This window comes from Alexandromys fortis, unplaced genomic scaffold (assembly GCF_014885135.2).
Source record: "Alexandromys fortis isolate MF-2015 unplaced genomic scaffold, M_Fortis_MF-2015_v1.1 scaffold_22, whole genome shotgun sequence".
In the NCBI taxonomy this organism is placed as follows: Eukaryota; Metazoa; Chordata; class Mammalia; order Rodentia; family Cricetidae; genus Alexandromys; species Alexandromys fortis.
The window spans coordinates 1,236,674-1,259,330 of record NW_026067900.1 but is presented as its reverse complement, the minus strand read 5'-3'; the positions used below and the strand labels follow the sequence as shown (position 1 = coordinate 1,259,330).

The window sequence follows — 22,657 nt, the reverse complement described above, 5'->3', positions numbered from 1 at the left end:
AACCATGGAGATCCCACCAGCATCAGTTGCCAGGGCTTGTGGGAATGAAGCCAGTAAGGAACACATCCCTCAGACTTGCCTCATCACTCATCTGAGGCAGGATAAGGGATCTCACCCTGGGGAGCAAGGCGAGTCGGGGAATGCAAGGTCGGGGAGCATCCAGACATTCTGATTTTATGGCAGGTCCCCTGTCCTTCATAAAGGGCTTTTCAGAATAATGACCTTGGCAATTCTCTATCAGGCCCTGCAGGAGCAGCTGACCTCAGTGGTCCAGGAAATCGGGCATCTTATTGATCCCATTGCCACAGCAGCTCGAGGAGAAGCTGCCCAGCTGGGACATAAGGTAATGTGCAAGCAGGGAATCCTGCTGATAGAGAGATGGTGTGTGTGTGTGTGTGTGTGCGTGTGTGTGTGTGTGTGTGTGTGTGTGTGGAGGAGGGGCGTCATTATTGCCAGAAGCCTGTGGCCAGTGTTCTCCTGTGCTTTGATTCGGTCTCCCTCACTGTGCCCCTGAGCCTGGTGCTACCACCAATCCCTGTTTACAGATGGACAAACTGCAGCACAGTGCATGAAGAAATCTATGTAAAATTCTTAAGAAGATAAAAGCAGGGAAGGTCCCAATCCAAAGGACCCAAGGCTAGGACGATCATTCTTCATGATCTGGCCCTGCTCCCCTCCCAGAGGATGCTGGGTCCTAGCTTTGTTAGTTGGTTTCGCTTCCCCAACTATGTAACAACTCGTTACATCTGCATTAGTAAAGTTAATTCCTAATCAAATAAACCTAGAGAACCAGTAGGATTCTAATGCATTCAACATTTGGGCCGTAAGCTTTGAGTTCTCAGGGACCCATCACTTCCTGTATTAGTTTCTTCTTGGATGCTGCGATAAAAAGCCCTGACCAAAAGCAACCTGGGTGAGTCAGGGTTTTTTTTTTTTTTTTTGACGTAAAGGTCCAGATGGATAGAGTCTGTCATGGCAGCGAAGGCATCATGACAGCCAGGGTGTGAGGCCAGCCTGGCAGTCCAGAAGCAGAGAGATCATATTTCATTAGCACACGAGAAGCAGACAGAAAGAACAGAAAGTGGGGCCAGGCTATGAAACCCTAAAGCCAGCCCCAGGGACTCACTTCCTCTAGCAAGACTCCATCTTCAGAGTGCCACCAACTGAGGACCCTGTTCCCACATAGGAACCTATTCTTCATTCAAACCACCACAGTGCCCTGTTGCCTTTAGTGATGAACCCAGTGTCATTTCTGGGAAGGGACAAGTCCTGTGCCAGTGTACAGGGTTGCCTGTGCTTGTTCAGGTTGGGACCCCCAGAGGTGGAGATTTTCCACATCTGGATAAAGCAAGCAGCAGGGAGCCAGATCCACGTGCTCTGCCTGCAGACTTCCCGCCTGGTCTTCAAGAGGCTCTAAGATGCACTCAGAGAGGTTTGGGGACGTGTCTCAGGTAAATTCTTGCTACGTGAGCATGAGAACCAGAGTTTGGATCCCCAGCACCCACGTAGCTAGAGTCAGTAGTACACAGCTGTAATACAACCCAGAGGGAGCAGAGAAAGGCGGGTCTCTGGCTCACAGGCCAACCATTCTAGCTAGACCTCCAAGTTCAGTGAGAGATCCTGCCTCAAAAATTAAGATCAAGGGGCAGATGGCTCCGTGAACAAGAGTGCTCACTGTGCAAGCATGAAGACCCGAGTTTGAATTTCTAGCACCCTTGTAAAAAGCTGAACATTTCTCTATGTTCCTGTAGCCTCAGTGCTGGGGGGCAGACAGGCAGATCCTGGGAGCTTGCCTCACTGAAATGGTGATCTATAGATTCAGTTGGAAACCCTATTTCAAGGGAATAAGGCAGAGACTGGTTAAGGAAGACACTAGACATCTTCTGGCCTGTCACATGTGGACATGGTCATATGGACCCAATCACACACATGCACACACACCTCACACACAAATAAAACAAAGGGGAGAGCAATTAAGGAAAAATACCAGATATCAGTCTCTGGCCTCCATGTGTACCCACGTATATGTGTGCAGACACACACAAATGCACATAAAAGCACGGTAGGTCAGCTGCAGCCACACTCGCATGTCTCTGTAAGATAACCTGATGAGAATAACAGAGCGAAGTATTCTTACTGCTGGCCAGGAGTCCCGTCTCGCTGTTAGCAGCAATGACTATTGTTTTTATGGACACTGCTACTCACACTTGGGCTTGTCCTTGTAATGCCCCAACCCTTGCTTTGTTTGGGGCCCAGTGTCTGCTTGTGTGAAGTGCTCTCTCTCCACCTATATACCACAACACAGTGGGGAAGAAAGTCTTGATGGAGCCACAGGCTACCTCAATGGGAATCTTAGCAATAGTCACGACCGCACAAAATTGAGCACTTAGACTACCCATCGGTGCTGGTTTGTTTCATTAGAGCGGGAGTACATGGAGCCAAATATGAAAATATGGTCCTTTAGCTGTCAAATAGAAGGGTGTCACTATTACCCTCAGACTTCGAACATGTCACCAAACAGATACCAAGCGATGAACTTCTCAAGTCTGAGTGCAGCAGAACGAGAATGCGAATTAAAGCATGAAAGGTGGCAGTGAGAGGAGGGTAGCAGCCTAGAGCCAAGCTGTGAAGTGAGCCCAGCCCCCTCCGCATCCCCACCCAGCTGCAGAGCTGCAGCATACAGCCCACACTTGTGCCTCAGCTGCTCTTCATCTGGATCTGCCTCTTCCAACTGGGGGGAATCGACTAAGGAATTGGATGGGAAACATTTAACAAGTGCACAAGGGATGCACCTCATAAATATGTGTGACATATGGCTCTACGGGACCCAAGTGTATAGCATGCATACATATAAAAAATATTGCAAGTGTGTGGCATGGTCTGCAAGAAGGAAGTCTGCCCTAGGGCAGTAGGTAGCTGTCTTAATCAGTTTTGCTTTTGTTCTTTTGGTTGTGGAGTTTGGTTTGGTTGTTTTTTGGTTTGGTTTGGTTTGGTTTTAGCACTAGTGATCGTGTTAAAACCCTCACACATTAGTAATCTACCACTGAGCTACATTCCCAGCCCCTTGACAAGGTCTTTTATTTTCCCAAGTTGAGCCAAACAAAGCAGTTAGACAGTGGAAATTATTTTGCTTGTATTCCATTGCTGAGGTTTGGTCCAGTACTTGGTGGCATTGCCAGGTGGAGTGTCCACTGAAAAGCCTCACAGATTTTCTTCATCTCGCCCCACCTCACCACCCTCTCCCTCTCCTATCCTCGTTCCCTTCTGAATCTGTGAGGTGTCTCTTATTCTTAACAGTTTTTACTTATAAAACTGACAATTTCTAAAACAGGGTCTAAGTCTGGTGACTACCTCTAAATCCCAGAATGGGCTTCTTACCATATATGGAGAGGAGATGGAGAATTCCTCGAAGGAAGAAAACCCAAGCAATAGATTGTTAAATAGTGGGTATTTCTGAAGGCAAGCTGTAGCCAAATTGCCTTTCTCTATGAGTCATCTCATCGTTGCTCCAAATCCCCTTCTTACCCAGGGAGCCTCTCCAAAAGGAGACCTGAACTTAAATGATGCATCTGGAATTTTTCTTTCTTGAAAGGTGACACAGTTGGCAAGCTACTTCGAGCCCTTGATCTTAGCTGCAGTTGGTGTCGCCTCCAAGATGCTGGACCATCAACAGCAGATGACAGTGCTGGACCAGACCAAGACACTCGCAGAGTCTGCCCTGCAGATGCTGTACGCAGCCAAAGAAGGTGGAGGAAACCCCAAGGTATGGTTCTGGGATCCCACATCCCTCTTGTGTTATCTCCTTCCTCGAAAAATACCTCCGAGTTGATTTTCCAGTCTAAAGGGGAAAGAACCCAATGGCTTTCCAAACAGATATAGCTAAGGGTTACAAGTCCTCTTTCCTTGGTAGGATAGTAGGCAAGCATCTGCGGGGCGGGAGAGCGCATGGTGTGCTCTCTGTAGGAATGAAGTGGTACACTTACTGGTACCCGCTAGGTATTGATGCCTAACTTCCAAGAAGGAACACCATTTGCTTTCAGTGAAGATGATGTCTTCTTTCTAGAGGATGCTGATTTTAGTTTACATACTTATTTTTGCAAGGTGGGAGGGCCTCACATATGCTAGGCAAACATGCTTACCACTGAGCTAACTCCCCACCCCAAGAGATGTTAATTTATTATAACGGTGCCCCACCACCCTGTCAGTCTGTGAGAGGGACATTGGACATTTCTTCAGTGAGGTGCTTTTAAGAGCCAGGCATGGCAGAAGTCTGTCATGGATGACTGACCTTGTGTCACATTTGGCTTAGAATTTAAGAGGTGGTAACAGGGCCTGCAGAGTGTCTTAGAAGAGCGCTTGCTGTCCTTGCAGAGGGCCTGGCTTCCGTTCCCAGCACCCACGTTACATATCTCATGACCCTCGTAACTCGGTGCCTTCTTCCAGCCTGCACATACATGGTGTACGTGCATATGCCCAGACACACACACATATCCAGATAAACAAACAACAACCTAGCATCAGCATGGCCATATATAGGATTGCAAAAAAATGAGGTGTCTTCGGAAAATTGTAAGTAGTCTGGCTGATGTAGACTGCACAGGTGAGGAGCACAACTGGACACGTTGGATCAAGATGTGCTGATGCATCTCATCTTCTCTGCTAAGGAGCAAGACCTTTCTGTAAGACATGGGATCTGGTGGGGGCCGTTAAACAGGGACATGGCACCGCCTGTTCTAGTTTAGTTCTGACCCAAAGCAACTTATAGGAGCAAAGAGCTTGTTCGGTTTACCCTGCCAGGTCAGTCCATCACTGAGGCAAGGCAGGAAGGAGCTCAAGGCAGGAAGCTGGAAGAAGCAGGAACTGTGGAGGAATGCTGCCTCCAGCTCCCTTATCCCTGGGCCTGTGCTCAGCTAGCTTTCTTACACACCCGGGATCACTGACTGAAGATGATGCCATCCACAGTGGACTAGGCCCTCAGTTAAGAAAACCCCTCTCAGACATACACTCCAACAAATCTGGTAATACAGTTCCTCAGCTGAGATTTTTGAACTGATTCTAGACAATGACAGGTTGACAGCTAATACTAAGACAAACCCATATGTTATTTTATTACTTGTAATACATGCCTGCCTATCTGTGTGTGTGTGTCTTTCTCTCTTTATCTCTCTCTGTGTCTTTTAGAAACAGGGAATATAACCTATGCTGACCGGAATGGCTTGACAGCCCAGATTGGCCTCAAATTTGTGAACCTCCCTCCTAAGCCTCCTAAGGGCTGAGGTAACAGACTTCACCCGTCACCCCCAAAACAAGCGTCCAGTCTGCTCCCTTAGACCCTTTGCTAAGAGGCCAAAGCCACATAATTAATTATTTTGGATGTTATTATTTGGGGGAATATTTATGAAGCTTTATCTGCTGTTGGTTTGGTATTGTCTTAACTCATTTGTAGAAGAAATAAAGTTTAAATGCTGTTAAATATGGTAGCAGGATGGCTCCGCTGGTAAAAGTAACTGTTACCATGTGCTGACCTGAGTTTGAGTCCCAGAAACCACATGGTTGAAGGAGAAAACCAACTCCCTCAGTTGTCTTTTGACCTCCACACATGCACTGTGGCATGCAGGGTCCCATATACATGTGTACACACTCACACACACATGCGCACACACACACATACGTACGTACACTAAATAAGTGTAAAAATTTATTTTAAATAAGCACATAATGTTAAATAGTCATGAGTCGTCGTGATTTGGTGAAACAAATACTCCAGGGACTGGGTCGGACATGAAGGTTTTCAGATCCTAGTGCCACCTCTTGCTAGCAAGTTCTCCATTTCTTGTCTCCCCTACTACGCAGTGAGATTAATGATGAGTACCTCCCGATGTTGCTGTAGAATCTGAATGAGCGTGATGTTTAAAAACAAGAATGTGAGGGGTAGCTCAGGTGGTAGAGCACTAGCCTAGCATCCACTGAGCCCTGGACACCATTCCCAGCATAAACTGGGAGTGATAACACACACATATAATCCCAGTTCTTGGGAGGAGGAGGCAGAGGATCAGAAGTCCCAGCTGCACAGGGCATTTGAGGCCATCATGGGCTGACACCCCGTGCCCATCAGACCAATAATCAAGAAAGGCGGCACCAAGGCATGTGTGTGTGTGTCCCCTCTTGCAGCCCCTTGAGCATCTTCTGCATCACCCCTCCCCTCCCCCATTTTCTTATATAGAATTCCCTTCAAGCTGCTGCATGCAGCGCCCCCTGCAAGCCTCATCTAACTCTCTGGAGAGCACTAATTATCTGCTGTCCTGCCCAGCCCCCAGAGTTCTGAGTTCCTGTACTGCTGTAGTCTCCTCTCACTTCCCATGCTATTGTAATATCTTTGCCTGCTGTCCTGAGTTTGTAGTGCAAGTCCTGTCCGGAAGGAAAGTCTCCTTGGAAGCCGTCCTCAGATACTTGTCCAAGAAAGAACAGATGTGGTTTTTCTCGTGTGTGAGGAGCAGTATTAAGGAATTGTTCCAGACCCTAAAATAATGACTGCACTGTTGGCCTGCTCACTTCGCTTCCTAGAGGGCTGCTCTTGTTAAAGCATGTTTTCATTGAGATCCTGCTACGTCTTTGGATGTCTAAAGCTCGTGTGCTCAGCCAGCCCGCAGTGTATGGACTGGGGCCAGGCCATTTACAGAAGATGAACTTGCCCCTGGGCTTTGGAGCAGAAGGCCATGGTGAGGAAGTCATGCCTAGGGATGTCATAGAGAAAAAGAACTCTGATCTGACACTCTAGAAATCTGTAAAACTTAAATCTGAAGAGCGTGGACTGAGGACATGGCTTGATTGCTAAAGTGCTTGCCATACACGAGTGAAGACCTTAGTTCAGATCGTTAACACCTCCGTACAAAACTGGGCAGCACAGTACACACAGGTAATCTCAGCCCCGGAGACCCGAGACTCACCAGCCGGCCAGTCTAGCCAGATAGTCAACTCCAGGTTCAGCGAGAAACCCTGTCTCAAAATAAGGTGGAGAGTGACCGAGGACAATACCTAAGGTCAACCTCTGATCTCTACACTTGTGTGCAAATGTACACATGCATTCATACATGTGAGCATGCACACACACACACACACACACACACACACAGAGAGAGAGAGAGAGAGAGAGAGAGAGAGAGAGAGAGAGAGAGAGAGAGAGAGAGAGAATATGAAGGAGAACAAACCTTCTAGAGACTGTATCAGCTCATCTCTAGGGCAAACGGTCAAGTATCCAAGAATAGAGAGCTATCCAAGAGCAGAGATGTTTACTGAGAGGTTCAAAGATCATCCTTTGAATTACTGATACTGTCCCTGAATTATGTTCTCACATCCAGAGTTGTTATGGCCAGACCCTGGTTCGATTCCCTTCTATGGCTTCCTCGATGCCTGCCCCCAAGCTGCTGTATGCTGACAAACTTGGTTTGGCACCCACTGTTAGTGGGCCAATTGAAGAGACAATGAATAGTGAGAATAATTTATTCATTATAGCAACTGGGAAGAAGAGCAAATAAGGGGTCCAGTAACTCCCAAGTCCCAAGTGTAGATTTAAGCAGATAGTGAGAGGTATGTATAGCTAAGCAGTCCAGATCACGGTGTGGTCCCACCTGTCATCATTGTCTGGGCTCCAGTCTCTCCAGCAAGGTGGTTGACTAATTGTCAAACTGTGAAACCTCTACCTAGGAGACAGCTTCCCTCTCTGACTGGCACCAGACCTAGCCTTTCCCTTCTCCCAGCCTGAAGCTCCTGAGAGACTCCAGTTTCTTGGGGAGCGTTGTCGGTAGACTGCCAGCCAGAGAGAGGGGCATGAGCATCTCTCCAGTTCCACTCGTGTTAAGAGTTTGTACTCCTGAGACCCGTGAGGGCGTGGGTGGAAGCAGGCCTCTGATTGGCAATTGCTCCCCCCTTTCCTAAAACTTGTGCTGGGCTCTGATGTGGTTGTGTAGCGTTGTGGCCGTAGGGTTCTCCTTGCACTGAGACATGGAGGAAAGTACTCCTGCTGTCTGACCTCATGTAGTGAGACTCTGGGGTCAGAAGCTTTCTCCAGAGAGTTCTGTGCAGGAATACCACCTTTAGGACTTGTAGCAGGATAAAACTATGAAGTCAGCTAGCAAACTAAATCATGAGCTTACCCAGTTCCATCTGCACAGGTAGAATTGTGTGTCCTGAAGGTTGTCCCAAGGATAGCTGTGAGAAGCGTGTTTGGCATCTTATCAGATGCCATATTTGAGGAGGAGTTCTTGTTTCCCAGGGCCCATGACTCATACTGCCACTTCATTGAGCTCTTTGATTTAAGAAAAGGAAAAGAAAAAAAAAAAAAGCAAGGAGTTTTCCTCTTCTGTGCCCCACTGGCTTCCCTTCCTTCGTATCCACCAAAGTAAAGCTGCAGTATCTTGGGCCTTTGGGGAGGCTCACACCCCTGCATTTAGCCAGGATAAACACAGATGTTGCCCAGGCAGATCTAGTACTCGAGGACAGTGCAGTTGTGACGTTTAAGTCACTGGCATTAGGTCACACTGCACAGGGTTAGAGCAGAGTTCCCTGCTAGCCCTTCTTCTGCATGAGGTGTCTACACCAGTGTAAATGGCCAGACTTCCTACAGTTCTCCGCACCTCACTGAAAAGAAAGCCAAGCTCTGCCATGTAGCTAGTTAGCGGTAGAGCCAGAACTAGACCTAGGTTTCCTGTGCCCATAGCTCAGCTCTTTCTTCTTCCTGCCAGGTGAGGTGTCTGCTAGGGAGCCCTGCACCAGTGCTGTTTCCAGTCACTAGTTCATGTTAAGGCCCTGTTTCCACCCTTGACATTGGCAAGTCTCCAGGATGCTGTTTGAGGAACATATAGTGACTTGGGTTTTACCCACAGTGCATCAGCCCTCGGAGGACTCTGCTCATCTAGTCTGCCAGTGTTGCACAATATAACTTACCATATAGTTCTAAAGCCTCGTAGGCTCTCTGCAGATTTATTTCTTTTATATGCACCTACATTTCTATAGTCAGCTTATTTATTGAAAGAGAATGATAGTGTGTTGAGCAATGTTGAAAAGAAGTATGTTTGTTACGAAAACATTTTTTCTTTGTATGGTGGATTTTTTAATTAAATGTGTCAATTTGTGTATGTTGGAGCCTGTGGCATTCTCTACCATTCCGAATATAGCAGCATATAAAGCTAGTTCTGACAGTTTCATGTTGTATAAAAAGGGATTACTTTTGATTCTGCAAGTAAATGGGTGAAATCAGGGAAGGAAAACATTTTAGATGCATTACATGTTTGTTTTGCTGCGGTGTGGCTCTCCTGGGGCTTGTAAGGTCTCACTGTACTGCTCAAGTTAGCCTTAAACATGAGGGCCTCCTGCCTTGGCCTCCTGTGTGCTAGGATGACAGACATGCACCGCCATGCCAGCCCTATCTTCTGACTTTTTAGGGTTATTTTTAGCATATCAAGTGATTCTTAAGAGTGAGCAATGTTTCGTGCTGCTGAAGACATTTTTAACTCCCTTCCCAGGCACAGCACACCCACGATGCCATCACGGAGGCTGCACAGCTGATGAAGGAAGCTGTGGATGACATTATGGTGACACTGAATGAAGCTGCCAGCGAGGTGGGGCTGGTGGGAGGCATGGTGGATGCCATCGCGGAGGCCATGAGCAAGGTAGGTGTAAGCTAGCTCCCAGAACCCCTTCAGCCACATCCCGGTCTCTCTCACATTCTGTCCCTACATGCTCTTCTCTGGGAAACCGATCGTCAGTCAAGGCTGAGACCAGCAAACCTTCTTTTCCCAATGGCTGGAGCTAATGAGCAGGTGGCCGGTCATATATCCAACATATTATTCTTTCTTCATTATTAACTCATCGGCTTTGTAAGTCACCGTGCAATTCTTCCCAAGTTACATGTGGTAAGAGAGACGTTGTGAAAGTAATGTTATTTCCTTGTTTGTAAAATGGAAATAATTACTTATGCTTTGTGTCCTCATCATAGGCCTGTGATGGGGAGCAAACTCCAAGAGGAGTTAGAAAGTGATTTCTGAGTGTTAGCCCTTGGAATTGGAGAACTTTGTAGAATGCAGGATCTTGGACTCTACCCCTGACTTGCTCTATTACAGTCTCAATTAAGTGGAGTCTAGGAATCTCTAATGGGACTTTCAGATATCTTATGCTTTCAGTATCTACTTAAATGCATAAGCCATTAAATTGTATGAAAGGCCTTGGTGAGCTCTCAGAGACAGCAGTCATAGACATGAGTCATTTTCTCACTGGGCAACCAATCAGTTGACAATGCTTCGGACTGAAGACGGTTTCAGCTCCAAGGTTTCTACTTTTCCTGCAAGGATTCTGTCTCTAGTCATGTCCTTTTGATATTGTTGGGGTAAACAGTTGTTCATCAACATTTAATTTCCAGCCTGTGATAGCTGACCATAGTGTCAGACAGTGTTAACAGGAATGCCTGCTGTTGGGTCGTGAATACATCTGTATGGCATTTCAGGATAATGTGCAGTCTTAAGTTGCTGATTTAGAGATTAGTTGTCCCTGTCTCCATAGGGAGTGACTCCATGGAATGGTCACTAGAGTAACGCTCCTCAACCTCCTGCCATCGTCTTCACGCTAGGAAAGTAGCAAGCCTGGGTCAGACCCTGTGTCCTTTAGAAGACCTGATGCTCTACTTTCTCAGTCTCTTCAGTGTTCACTCTGCCCTGCATTTGCTTCAACTCTGGGTGGTTTGGCAGATAATATGTAAATTTCCCATTCTCATCAAGGCCACTGGGCAGGCTCAAGAGGGTTTGTTTGAGTTTCAGAGCAGCAGAACAGCAGAACTATGGGAACAAACCTCATGTCCATCAGGGATGTTAGCTAATGGAGTCCACAGCTCCTTAGTAGTAGTTAAAAGGCAAACGGTGCCTCCTTTTCCTTTTCTCAGTATGAATGTAAAAATAGGGAAATGCTCTGTGAATCCCCAGAAGTAAAAGTTGGGCCCTGGGGTCCTTCTTTGGTAGCCCGTGAGCCTCACTGACTGGGCAACAGCATCTCTGGTGTCACTGGCCCAGCTGCCCTCCTCAGAAATAAGCCTGGTCTTTTCTGATAGGGACAGGAACTGCTGGCAACGGAGGCCACACACGAAAGGTCCCTCTCCTTTCTGTAAAATGTAAAGTGGGATTTCGTGGCTCTCCACAAACCCCTACTGTGTTAGTTACAGTGAGTATTGAAAAGCACTTGGAAAACAATATGAGAAGCCAGGTGGTGGCAGTGCACTGTTGAGTCCCAGCAGTCGGGAGGCAGAGGCAGGCAGATCTCTGAGTTCGAGGCCAGCCTGGTTGGTCTACAGAGTGAATTCCAGGACAGCCAGGCTACCCAGAGAGACCTTGTCTCAAAAACCAACCAACAAACAGAAAAGGCCCATGGAATCCCACCAACCTCACTGGCTAGGGAAACCAAGAGCTTCTGTGGCTTCGCCTACAGACAGCACAGGACTGTGTATTAACCCATCGGTTCTTAAATCACTGGTATTTAAACAGAGACAGAATCAAGGTCTCCTCCATGGCAGAAGCTCATAAGTGTCAAAAATGGCATCCAAGTTAGAATTAACTTTGGTTACCCCACTGCTTCATTGTTTCAAGTAAATTAGTGAAGCTCAGATCCATAATGCCAGCTGCTCATGGACATGTGGGTTGAGAAGGGTTTCACCTGCCTCTGCCTCCCAAGTGCTGGGATTAAAGGTGTACGCCACCACCACCTCGCTCCGTGGGATCTTATATGTCTTTTCTTTCGCTGGTTTGGTTTCCTCCATACTTTTGGTGCCAAGTATGTAAATAACAGGAACAAAATACAAATCTAGCTCTTATATCACGGATATTTTATAAAAGGTCACAATCTAAAAAGGTACAAAGGCTAGATTCCTAGAATATAAAAGAGAGTTCCTTCAACTAAATAAGTTTGAGATCCCCAAACACTTGTTTTGCTCTTGCCTGTCTCATCGCCTTCCAGGGGCTAACTTTTCACTATGTGGGGAGTGGCTATCGTTGCCTAAGTATTTTTTTTTCTTAAGGATACCTTATTTATTGCTTGAAATCAGTCACTTTTACTTCTTTCAAGACAAGACACCTTCCTCTCCATCTCCCAGCTCATCCTTCTGATGAGATAGCACATGAAGTAAAGCGGCTTGCGGCTAGTCCTGACCACCTGAGTTCCAACAGTAAGAAAAATTAAAAATGAAAATAAAAGAAGCAGCAGCGGTATAAGAGCAAATGGTCTACTTTGGCTTACAGTTGGCTTCTTTTTTATTTTGTTTTGTTTTGTATTTTGAGACAGGGTCTCTCTGTGTAACGGCCCTGGCTGTTTTGGAACTAACTCTTGCAGGCCAGGCAGGCCTCAAACTCACAAAGATCTGCTTGTCTCTGGGACCAAAGGCATGTGCCACCACCCCTGGCAAGGCCTTCCACAAGGCCTCTACATGGCTGCCTGGGCTAGAACACAAGCACACAAAATAAATAACTAAATGTTAGAAATAAAACAATCAGTTTATTCATTCATCCCTCAAGTATTCATCAGCTTATCGACTTGGTCTTTTTAAAGAAATAGACCTAAGCCAGGTGTGGTGTGACTGTACCTTTAATCCTGCACTTGGGAGGCAGAGGCAGGTTTGCCTAAGTATTTTGACTTCTCTTTATTCTCAGCACGCCGTCTTGTTCAAAGTTAGTCCATGTCTCAGTTGAAGGAGCCTGACAGACTGCAGACACTTAAAAAGATGTCTAGTCAGTTCTTGCTGAATGAATGAGCTCCCAGCTTGATCCTCACCTGGTCCATAGGGTCCGTGCAATGGTGGAGGTGCCTGGCAGCATCCGTCTGCCTAGGAGAGAAGCCTTGACAGGTTCCGCTATGGTTCACGCTGATAGTTTCATGAAAGCAGCTTCCTGGGATGTACAGTATGCACGGTGACGCATCTCTGCCTCATGGCTAGTCCATGCCTGCTTGTAACACGTAGCCCTTATTAAGACACTGCCTGGCAACTCCTCTGTTGGCCGCTCAGCACATATCCTGTTTTTTGACTCTAAACCATGTTGACAAAGAGCTGCCAAAAAGATTTTCTTAGTTGCCTACCCAGGTCCCATGGTGATGTCAAGACGCTCCACCCAACAGATCTAAGCCCGACTCCCTCCGCTCTCCGTGCCCCCCTTCCCATTGGCGGTGCTGTCTTTACAATAGTTGCTCACCCTGTGTTGATTTCCATGTCCTTCGCTGCCTCCCTGGGACATCATTTGGGTGCTATTCAACGTCATGTTCATGAAGGGGTTGATAGTGAAGTGGGTGGTCTTTTTCTTCGTTGGGGTCTCTGACTTTTCCTCCCCTTCCTTCTCCCTCTTTATAGTCATCCTTTCTCCCTTTTCCTGTCTTTTTCCTAGTTGCTGGTGCACTTAGAAGCAGGCAACCAATAGATTGTCCTTAGCTGCTCCAATTCTTTCTCTTGTTGACTTAGATCATCACGGGCATCCCCCGGCACAGATATTGGTGGGCTGTAGTACTGTCTTGGAAGTCTTGGTGATGTTGATTCTGCCTCCTCTCCTTCCTCATCTTCCACCCCTCTTTATTCCCCTGGAGTATCATCAGACTCATTCAGATTGCCATGTGCTTGAATGCTGGTCCCTCTTCCTGGGAGTCCTTCCCTTCATTTATGTGGGCAGCCTCCTCCTTATGTGGAAGGCTTAGCTAAATCATATTTCCCCTGAAATACTTCCACTTCTGTAAGATAGAACTGGGACCCCATCTTGCCTGTGTCCCCTGGATGCCTTACTTGTACCTCCATTGCAGTTCTGATTGGAGAAGTTGGGGTTGAGTTTGGACCAAAAAACCTCTGAGGGGCTCTCTATTTTTCCTAAGTGTCTAATTCTTATAAGTACAGTCCACGGTTGGCCAGGCTTCTTATGACTCCTGGGCTCTCCTCTTCTCCACAGCTGGATGAAGGCACACCTCCAGAACCAAAGGGAACATTCGTTGACTACCAAACGACCGTGGTTAAATACTCCAAAGCAATTGCTGTCACCGCTCAAGAAATGGTAAGAAAAGGAGATGCCCTGCCCACTGTGTGTTGTCCTTCTGTCCACCACCATCTGCGTCATCGGATGGGATCTGTGCTGGAGCAAGTGGCCAACCGGTGATTCCAATTCCTCCTACCCCCTCTCTTGGTCCCTCTGGCTGCCTGTGGTATACCCCAGCAAGAAGGAATTAAGGTTGATAGACATTTGGGCATGAGAACAGGGAATAGAGGCAGGAGAGAACATTCAAGAAGGCATGAAATGAGGAAGAAGATAGCAATAAGAAGGACAGAGTCTTATTTGTCTCTGAAAGCACTCAGGGTGTTTTAATAGATTTCAATTCTCATAGAAGAGAAGATATTTGGGAACAAAACAGTAAAAGGGCAAAGCTGTCTGACAAAATCGTATCATAACACTTGGGCAAATTGGTCTTTTAGGCAAAATCAATGTGGTTTATTTTTTCTTAATTCCTTACAGCAGACGCTGTGCCACTTTTGAAAGTAGTTTTTCTTTCACTGAAACAATGCAAAACGCTGTTCCAGATGAATCTTTGTAATCAGCCCTGGAAAGCAGCGTGTGCTCTCTTGACTTTATAGAGTTTCGCGAAGGATGACAAATGAGATATTCAGAAAGCTAATACCCAGAAAATCTTCCTCTCCACATGGAGTCCCAAATGCTGTAGATTAGAGAAGATTACCACATGAGCCTGTGCTGGGAATTGGAGTGGCCCAGCTGGAGTGGCCAAGGCATGGCTCTGTCATATAATTGTGTGTCCACTAGAGGTTGAGTTTGGATCACGAAGGCCTCCCTGCCTGCTCTGCTCATGTATGGGAACTCTGTACCAGGCCTGCTGTTTAAGTGAATGTGGCCTAAGGGAGGAGGGAGTAGTCACAGGTACCTATGAGTGTCCTGGAAAGCTGAAGCTACTCCATGACTGTCCTTTCAGGGGAGGACAGGACAGAGCAAAGGCCCGTTAATGTCCAGCTTGGCAATGGGAGGAGGCATTTTTGAGTGGCTTCATAGGGTTTTAAGAGAGTCTTCTGGGCCAGGCTTTGAGCCAGGCTGTCTCATGCCTTGGCCTCTGTGATTTCCAGAAAGCCCAGCCTCCAGAAGATCGCCATCCTGGGGTAACTAGCCCGGCACTTTAGGTTGGAGCTAGGGACTCCTTACCTGGTAGGTAAAGAATCTCTGCATTCCTGTTGTCAGGGCACAGATGGTGCCGCTCAAAATACAACTTCATTCTCTTGGGATCCAGGTTCTATACTTTGGAAGTCACTATTCCAAAGGGCTGTAACGTTGGATCTTAAAACATAAGTGTTCCCACCTCAGTAGATATGGAGTCATTTAAAGAGGCCCTTTAAAAGCCCTTTAAGCTGGTCATGGTAGCACATGCTTGTAATTCCAGTCCTTAGTAGGTAAAAGCAGGGGATTAGGAGTTCAAGGCCATCCTTAGCTACCATACTGAGTTCTAGGACAGCTTGAACTATATGAGACCTTGTCTCAAAAATAAATGGAACAGCCCTTTAAAGTCAAGGTGTTAAAGCGCACGGATAGTGTCGCCAAGCAGGTGGCCATCAGGTAAAGATGCTTGTAACCAAGCCTGACGGCCTTCCTTCAGTCCCTAGAACCCACACAGAGGAAGGAACCAACTCCAGTAAGTTGTCCTCTGACCTCCACACGTGCACTTTGGTACATACACAACACACACACACACCACAAAAGTACAAATAAAGATAAAAGAGTTTAAAAAGAATGAGAAAGAGATAGGCAAGAGTGAAATCCCTAGAAAAGAGACAAAGAATATCTTTAGACAAACTGCAAAAACAGACTGGATAACATTAAACTTTGGCATGCTAATCTGAGGTGCGGGGAGACTGGGTTTGTGGACCACCACGTTTCTGGTAGCACCTTGTGATGCTTTGTATGAATTCACCCCAAGACTTAATTCCCTTCTTTCCCTGATGTTGGCTTCTCCACTGAGTCTCATTCATGGCTTTGTGGCAGCACTGTCTTCAGATCCTCTCTTGCGCAGATCCCCATAGAAGCCTGGATTAGGGTACACCCTTCACAAGGCTTATTTCCCCTAAGTTCCTTGTGGGAATTCTTCCAGTGATCCCAAAAGGAAAAGCTCCCTGAGATCGGCCCCTGAGGCCCCGTGCTGCACGGCCTGCGTGCTGAGCATGTGCCCCCATCTGGCCTTTGCTGCAAAATAGTCCCAGCTCTGGCCTGTCTTGTGCAATGTAGCATGGGCTTTGCTTGAATTGCCCTCCCTTGTGCTCAGCCCTCATGCAAGGCCTGGCCTCCACGTTCCCCAGGGGCTAAAAGTGAATGAAACCCTTTGGCTTCCCCAGGGTATTAACACATGGTTCTGATGCTTCTCTTTGTGTATGTGTGTATGTATTTGTGTCTTGCTTGTTTTCTTTTTCCAGATGACTAAGTCGGTTACTAACCCGGAAGAGCTGGGAGGCCTGGCTTCACAAATGACCAGTGACTATGGGCACCTGGCTCTCCAGGGCCAGATGGCAGCAGCCACCGCCGAACCAGAGGAGGTCTGCCACCTTAAGACCCCTATCTTAAGAAGCAAGCGCATGGTCCCCATTCCTGGGGATGGGAGAGGGGAGGACCCTGTAGCCTAGCTCTGTAAGACCCCATCACAACAGCCAGGAGCAGGTTTCATTCCCCCTACTGTGAAACTGATGTCCCAGCTTCAGTCAGTTGCTGAGGCCAAGCATTAGGGCACCCTGGAGAGTGGGCCCTCAGATAGAAGGGTTCTCTTTACAATGATCTGCCAGGTTCCTTGCAGCTGCCCGTCACCCTCTTAAAGTTCCCAAAGCTGGGGCTGCCCTTCCTGCTTCCTGCCCACCCCCAGCACATCCCACCAATCATGTTTATGTTTTCCGAAGTTTCCCCCAAATATTAGATCCATATGTGGGATTTCATATCCCCTCTCTTGAGAAGTCTGCTTACATGATGCAGAACCCATCCTGGCTTTCTAAGAACTGGCCTAGATCCCACCCACCATGACACCTCCGTTGTGCTCCTCGGGCCCCACCCGCTTTCCTTATCCCGAGGCTAGAGTAGACACGGCCTCAGCAAGTCTATACTCATTAAGAGTCTTTGACTAGGAAGTTTAGCCATAGCCAGAAAGCAATCATCTCTGGAAACCATGAGAAATAGAGTGGTCTCCTGGGACAGGGCAGCAGAGCTGGGGACCCCAAGGGCTTGGTGGCAGCTGTGTTAGTGCACCTAGAAGGGCATCTAGGGCCCGAGAAAGTATTGGCTCCTTAGAGAAAGTTCAGTCTGGGGAACGGCATGATGGGACTACAGGAACACAGGAAGATACAGGTAACGCATTCTGTGAAAAGCAAGCCGTTAATGAATATACATCCTGTTCAATGTTCTCCTAAGCGTTCGGGGCTGTGGGAGCTATAGGTTTGTAACTGGTCTGCTCCCTTTCCTGACATGACAGACGCTGCCCCCACCTACCCAGTGCTGCTGATTCTGCTGGGAATAGTCAGGACCAAGCGTGTCTGACAAAGGCTTCTCGAAACAATTATCACAACACAGACCCAAAACACATCCTCTTCTAACGTGTCATAACAATGCATGTGAACAGGCATATCATATATATGTACTGAGGTACATATATATTCAGCATGGAGTTTCTTTGGTTTCTAACCATGCCCCTGTCTTCAGATTGCAGAGCAATCAGTTAAACCTCTGCATGAATAATTGCATTTATAATAATTATGTTACGTCACCAAGAAAATACCAAAGCTTGACTTCTTTTACACAGCTCCCCCTCCTCCTCTTCCTCTTCATCTTCTTCCTCCTTATCCTCCTCCTTCTCATTTTTTTAATAGTCTCCCTGTTTTAGTCAGACTAGACTATAATTCTAGTCTGTAATTTATCTAGACATATAATTCATTGGATCAACGTGTAATTTTGAATTTCATAAACAAGTAGGAGAGGGCTTGTGTTGCAGTCAGGAAACCCTAGTACAAAGGAAAGAAGTGTTTGGCTTTGAGAGGGGATTAAAAACACAGACCATGATTGCCAAGGAGGTTTGGACCCCTCGCCATGGAAAGCTTTGCACATGGGATCCACACTCATCTGTCTGGGTTTGGAACATTGGCCTGTCCTTTCCGTAATGGAGTTCTCATGAGCTGCCCACCCCAGTGTGGGGAGCAAGCAGAGCCCTGCAGCAACACAGATTCGCCGATAGCACCGAGGCCGCAGGGAAAAGTATCTATCACTCAACCACTCAACACTTCACCTTGCTGGGTACTGGGCTTTAACCTCTGACATTGTTAGTAAGGTTTGCTGTTTTCAGTGGGGCATCTTGAGATGTATTTTACAGTCCAGGCACAAGAGCAGTATGACCCACAGCCAGAAATGGCAGCGAGAATATAAGATTACCAGTGACTTGTGCAGGAACGTTCTCTGTGTGCATTTGCCAGACAGATGCTTGGGGGGGGGGGGGACTGAGAAGGTTAGAAGGTCCCTGAAGCAATGTAGGTTTTCTTTTTTTTAAAAGCATACCAAAATTGTGGAAGTTATTTGTCTACCCGAGAGGGCCCCATATCCCAGCTTGTGAAAATATTTACATCTAGGGCAAGCGGGAAACCTTTCCTGCAGAGCCTGCGGTGTGCCCTGCCGAGTCCAAATTCTGGTCTTTTCCACAATGTGACAATTACAGGAAAAGCTGGCCCTCTGTCCTCGAACATCAAACAGGATCTTTCTCTGTTTATTTTTCCATGGAAAACTTACAACTTTGTTAATAGCACTGTGGAAAGTCTTCAGAAAAGTGAAAACCCCTCTGGCAACTTTGCAACTTAAGATTAGTTCCTCTCTGAATACAGAGAACAGAGAGGGCCGGGAGATGGCTCAGTTCTCTACAAACACAAGGACCTGAGTTCGTGGCCTCTTCGTGTGCATACATGGGTACATGCACCAGCATCCACACACCCAGAGGGGGTGGGCAGAAGTGGGGAGAAGAGAAGGAAGGATGGAGAGAGGGAGGGAGAGACTGAGATCCTAGGAGCTGTGGCTCCTAAATGTGAGTCCTGGGGAAAAGATTTAGTGACTGCAGCTCTGTCTGGGGGGGGGAGGAATGACATCACTGCTTTGTAAGCAGGGAGAGGGTCTGTAAAGTGACTGGGAAACATGCCTGCACCCCAGGTGGGATGGGTGGGTGGATGGATACTCTAGGTTTTTGTTGTTGTTTTGGTTCTTTGATTTCTACCCAAAACTTGCTGTCTGATGGAGAGAAAGCTTTGCCTGGTTCTGTTGTTCATACTATTTGTTTTTCCTGTTCTGTTTCCTAAGTTGATCCAAGTTCTGATGCCATCCTTGTCTGACTCTCATAAGGTCCCCCAGGCAAGCAGTCGTGGACCCAATTGCTTTTAACATCTGCGAAAAGTCATCTCGTTTTGTTTTTTTCTCGAGCAGTAAAGGAAAACGATCCGATCCGTTTTTCATAGAAAACTCTTCCCCGACCCCATTGTAATCGGATCTAAATCTCTACCAAGGCCTGAGCATTTTTTTTTTTTTAATTTCCTTTAAGGCACAAAAGCAGATGGTTTTCCTCACAATATTTTTCTTTGAGCAAGAAGGGACCTGGGGTTTTTTTTATTGGGGCTCAAGTAATGCTCTCCTAAAGTTGCCGGTTTGAAGCCCCAAGTTGTGTGTCTCTGAGCAGCATTCCTTTGTAATAAACACTGGTCGTACATTCAATCCACCCTGTGGGCCTTGCAAAGTTGGGCCAGACTTGCTGAGAAATTTAATGTTGCTTTGGGAACTGGGCAATTCTTAGTGCTTATCAGTGGAAACCCAATCTTGAAAGTGTGTTCCCTTTCTAGGAAGCTCCTCCAACCGTAAAACCTTCCAGTGAAATTGCCAATAGACTGTTGACTCTGTGGTCCTCTTGTGTTTAAGTATCTCACCGTGACCTGGAAAATAGGAAGAGTGATGAGTGCCGAGCCTAGGTGCTACGGCCTCAACAGAGTCTGCAAGACAAAGATGGTTTGTTCTTCATTTCAGAGATAATCAAACAAAAGTTCAGAGAGGCTAACAAAATTCTGATTCTATTAAAACCACTCTTAAAAACTTGAATTAGAGGGGTTTCTTACTTTGTTTCGTTTTCTAATTCCCTGGGTGTTGCTTCCACTGTGTCCTTCTCCCCTGGTGTCACCAGCAGTCCCCTGTTGTTTGGGGGTGTAAGAGCTCCCATCTTTAATTTACTGCCGACCCTTGGATATCCTTGTTAGACTTTGTGGAAGCCTTTAAGGACCAAGTTAAGTTTGAAACTAATGTCTCAGCTCCTGACTTCGCCTTGTTGTTGTGTGTAAGCCTTCAGCATATCTTGAAAATAGATGTCTAATTGTCTTAGCACTTGGGCAGCTGAAGCAGGGGGATCAAGAGCTCCGGGACCGCCCGAGCTCTGTCTCGAACAATGAATGTTTGAATGGTATCCTTGCTGTACGTAAACATCTTTCCCCAGTCAGTGGTATGTCGTTTGCTGCACCGGTTCAGACGTGTACAGATTGGCATGCTGTAGACTCCCAGGCTAACTTTCCTATTGTGCATCCCACAGAGAGGGCCAACGGGACAGCCTAGCTGTGGAGAGCCTGTCCCAGGGCACACAAGAAGATACCTGGAAAGCAGACGCTCACTCTTGGGCATCTAGTGAACTTTCTGCTAAGTGGCTTTCCGAGTCCTGTGGCCTTCTCCCTCCCAGCAGTGGGCATAGGAAAGCAGACATATGCAGTCCTTCCTCTCTCCAGAGTCACTCTGCCCTAAACTTGGCCTGCTGAGATACAAGCAGGAGATAGTGTCCCCTGGCCGGAATCTCCCCAGAATTATTTACAGTATCTGGGCCCTTTTGGTAAACAGTCTTAATGCTAGAAGAAAAAGCCCCCGGCTTGTAGCTATTGTCGCCTCTTGGCAGTAACACTGACTTATGCTTCAAGTGTTTGCTCTTCTTCTTAGTTGCTTACCTGGCCTGGAAGGCAGTTCATTTGTGGCTGTATTTATCCAGCTCAAAGTGAAAACTGACATGGAACAGAACCAGAGGAATGCATGCTTTTGGAAGGCGGAGGGGGAATTTAGTACGGCTTAAAGGAGACAGCTAGCAGCCTAGCTGTAGTGAAGTTATTTGGCTTCTCTTAGGCAAACTACCCCTTCTAATCACAGCCCAATATCCTTAGTCAAATGCATGACCCAGGGGATTTTGGGTTCCACCCCCAGCCCCCGTAGAGACTGGATTTGCTATGGTACGTGTCTGTAGTCCCAGCACTTGAGAGGTGGAGGCAAGAGGATCAGAAGATCAAACTTATTCTCAGTTATAGTCAGCTCGAGGCCAACCTGGACTATGTGAGATCCTGTCTTAATTTGTTTTTTAATCAAGTAAATTAATGAAATAGGGACGCATGTCTGCCGAGCCTTTAGAACTGAAAAGGGAAAGTCAACCCCGGCTCAGGAGACAGGAAACCTGGGCTCCATGGGATTGCCCTCACCATGAGTACACCAGGAAGGGGTGTTCTGTTTAATAAGCATACCAGTTTTATGAAAATCTGACTACTTTAAGTTATGCGAAAGATGTACTTTGAATTCATGAAATGGAACGGATAGGAGAGGCCTTGGTGTACTGTAGGAACTCAGTAAACGCTTGTTAGATGGACAAGAACTATAACCGTCCCACAGAGCTCAGCCTGGGGAACGTCTACTCCTCGGGTATAGACTCTCAGGTGGCCTGACCCAGATGAGCCAGGCCAGGAGAAGATGAACAGTGAGCTACAGGCTTGCTTAATGGAGGCTGTGGGCATTTTTACAGTCATTTTACAGAAAGGTAAATCAACTAAATTCCCTACCTCACCAGACAGGGTTCCAAATAGAATGGAATTTTCCTAGCTGGGCTCCCAGAAGGCACAAGAGAAATTTTCCACCTAGGGCAGGCTTGGATGGCAGGGTCCCTCACACTCCTTCCCCCCCCTTCTGGCTTTGCCTCCGTAGATCGGATTCCAGATTCGCACACGTGTGCAGGACCTGGGTCATGGCTGTATCTTCCTGGTGCAGAAGGCGGGGGCCCTCCAGGTGTGCCCCACAGACAGCTATACCAAGAGAGAGCTGATCGAGTGTGCCCGTTCCGTCACTGAGAAGGTAAGGGGTCCCTGTGGGGAAGATGGATATAGCCATGGGGCTGAGCACTGACAACGTGACCAGCTCTGGTGGAGACTGAAACCAAAGTTAATCCAGCTAAGGTGGATTAACTTTCCCTCGCCACCCAGATCTTCCCCAGCGAGGGTGCTGTCACAGGACCTGAGAAATTCCGAGCAAAACAGAGGCAGCCCTGGGAAAGTCAGGGACTCCCTCCAGATGGCCCTACCAAAATCAGCATTCAGAGCCAGCCAGGGGAAGGCTGATATCACCGCCCACCCTGTAATGGCTGATCCCCTGTCTCAGAGAGTACCTGAGGGCTAGAGCTGGGACCGAGAAACCGGAGGCGCTGGGTAGAGTGGTACAGCCGAAACCCCAAAGAGCCAGCCTGGGCTGTGTAGTGAGACCCGGTCTCCAAAGGCAAAGCAAATGAAGCGTGAAGCAGAGTGGTCTCTGTGACA

General features: G+C 47.3%; 1 protein-coding gene across 4 annotated transcripts in view; it reads left to right on the top strand.

Annotated features, from left to right (window-relative positions):
• Tln2 (talin 2) overlaps window positions 1–22,657 on the top strand; it is a 428,435-nt gene that overhangs the window by 351,987 nt on the left and 53,791 nt on the right. For 3 of the 4 annotated variants that reach the window (XM_050125904.1, XM_050125914.1, XM_050125921.1), the window contains 6 exons: window positions 242–343; window positions 3,593–3,763; window positions 9,522–9,668; window positions 13,959–14,060; window positions 16,469–16,588; window positions 22,053–22,199. In XM_050125904.1, coding sequence (XP_049981861.1) covers window positions 242–343; window positions 3,593–3,763; window positions 9,522–9,668; window positions 13,959–14,060; window positions 16,469–16,588; window positions 22,053–22,199 — 789 coding nt within the window. The remainder of the gene's footprint in view (window positions 1–241; window positions 344–3,592; window positions 3,764–9,521; window positions 9,669–13,958; window positions 14,061–16,468; window positions 16,589–22,052; window positions 22,200–22,657) is intronic. The other variant, XM_050125928.1, reaches the window with a different exon arrangement.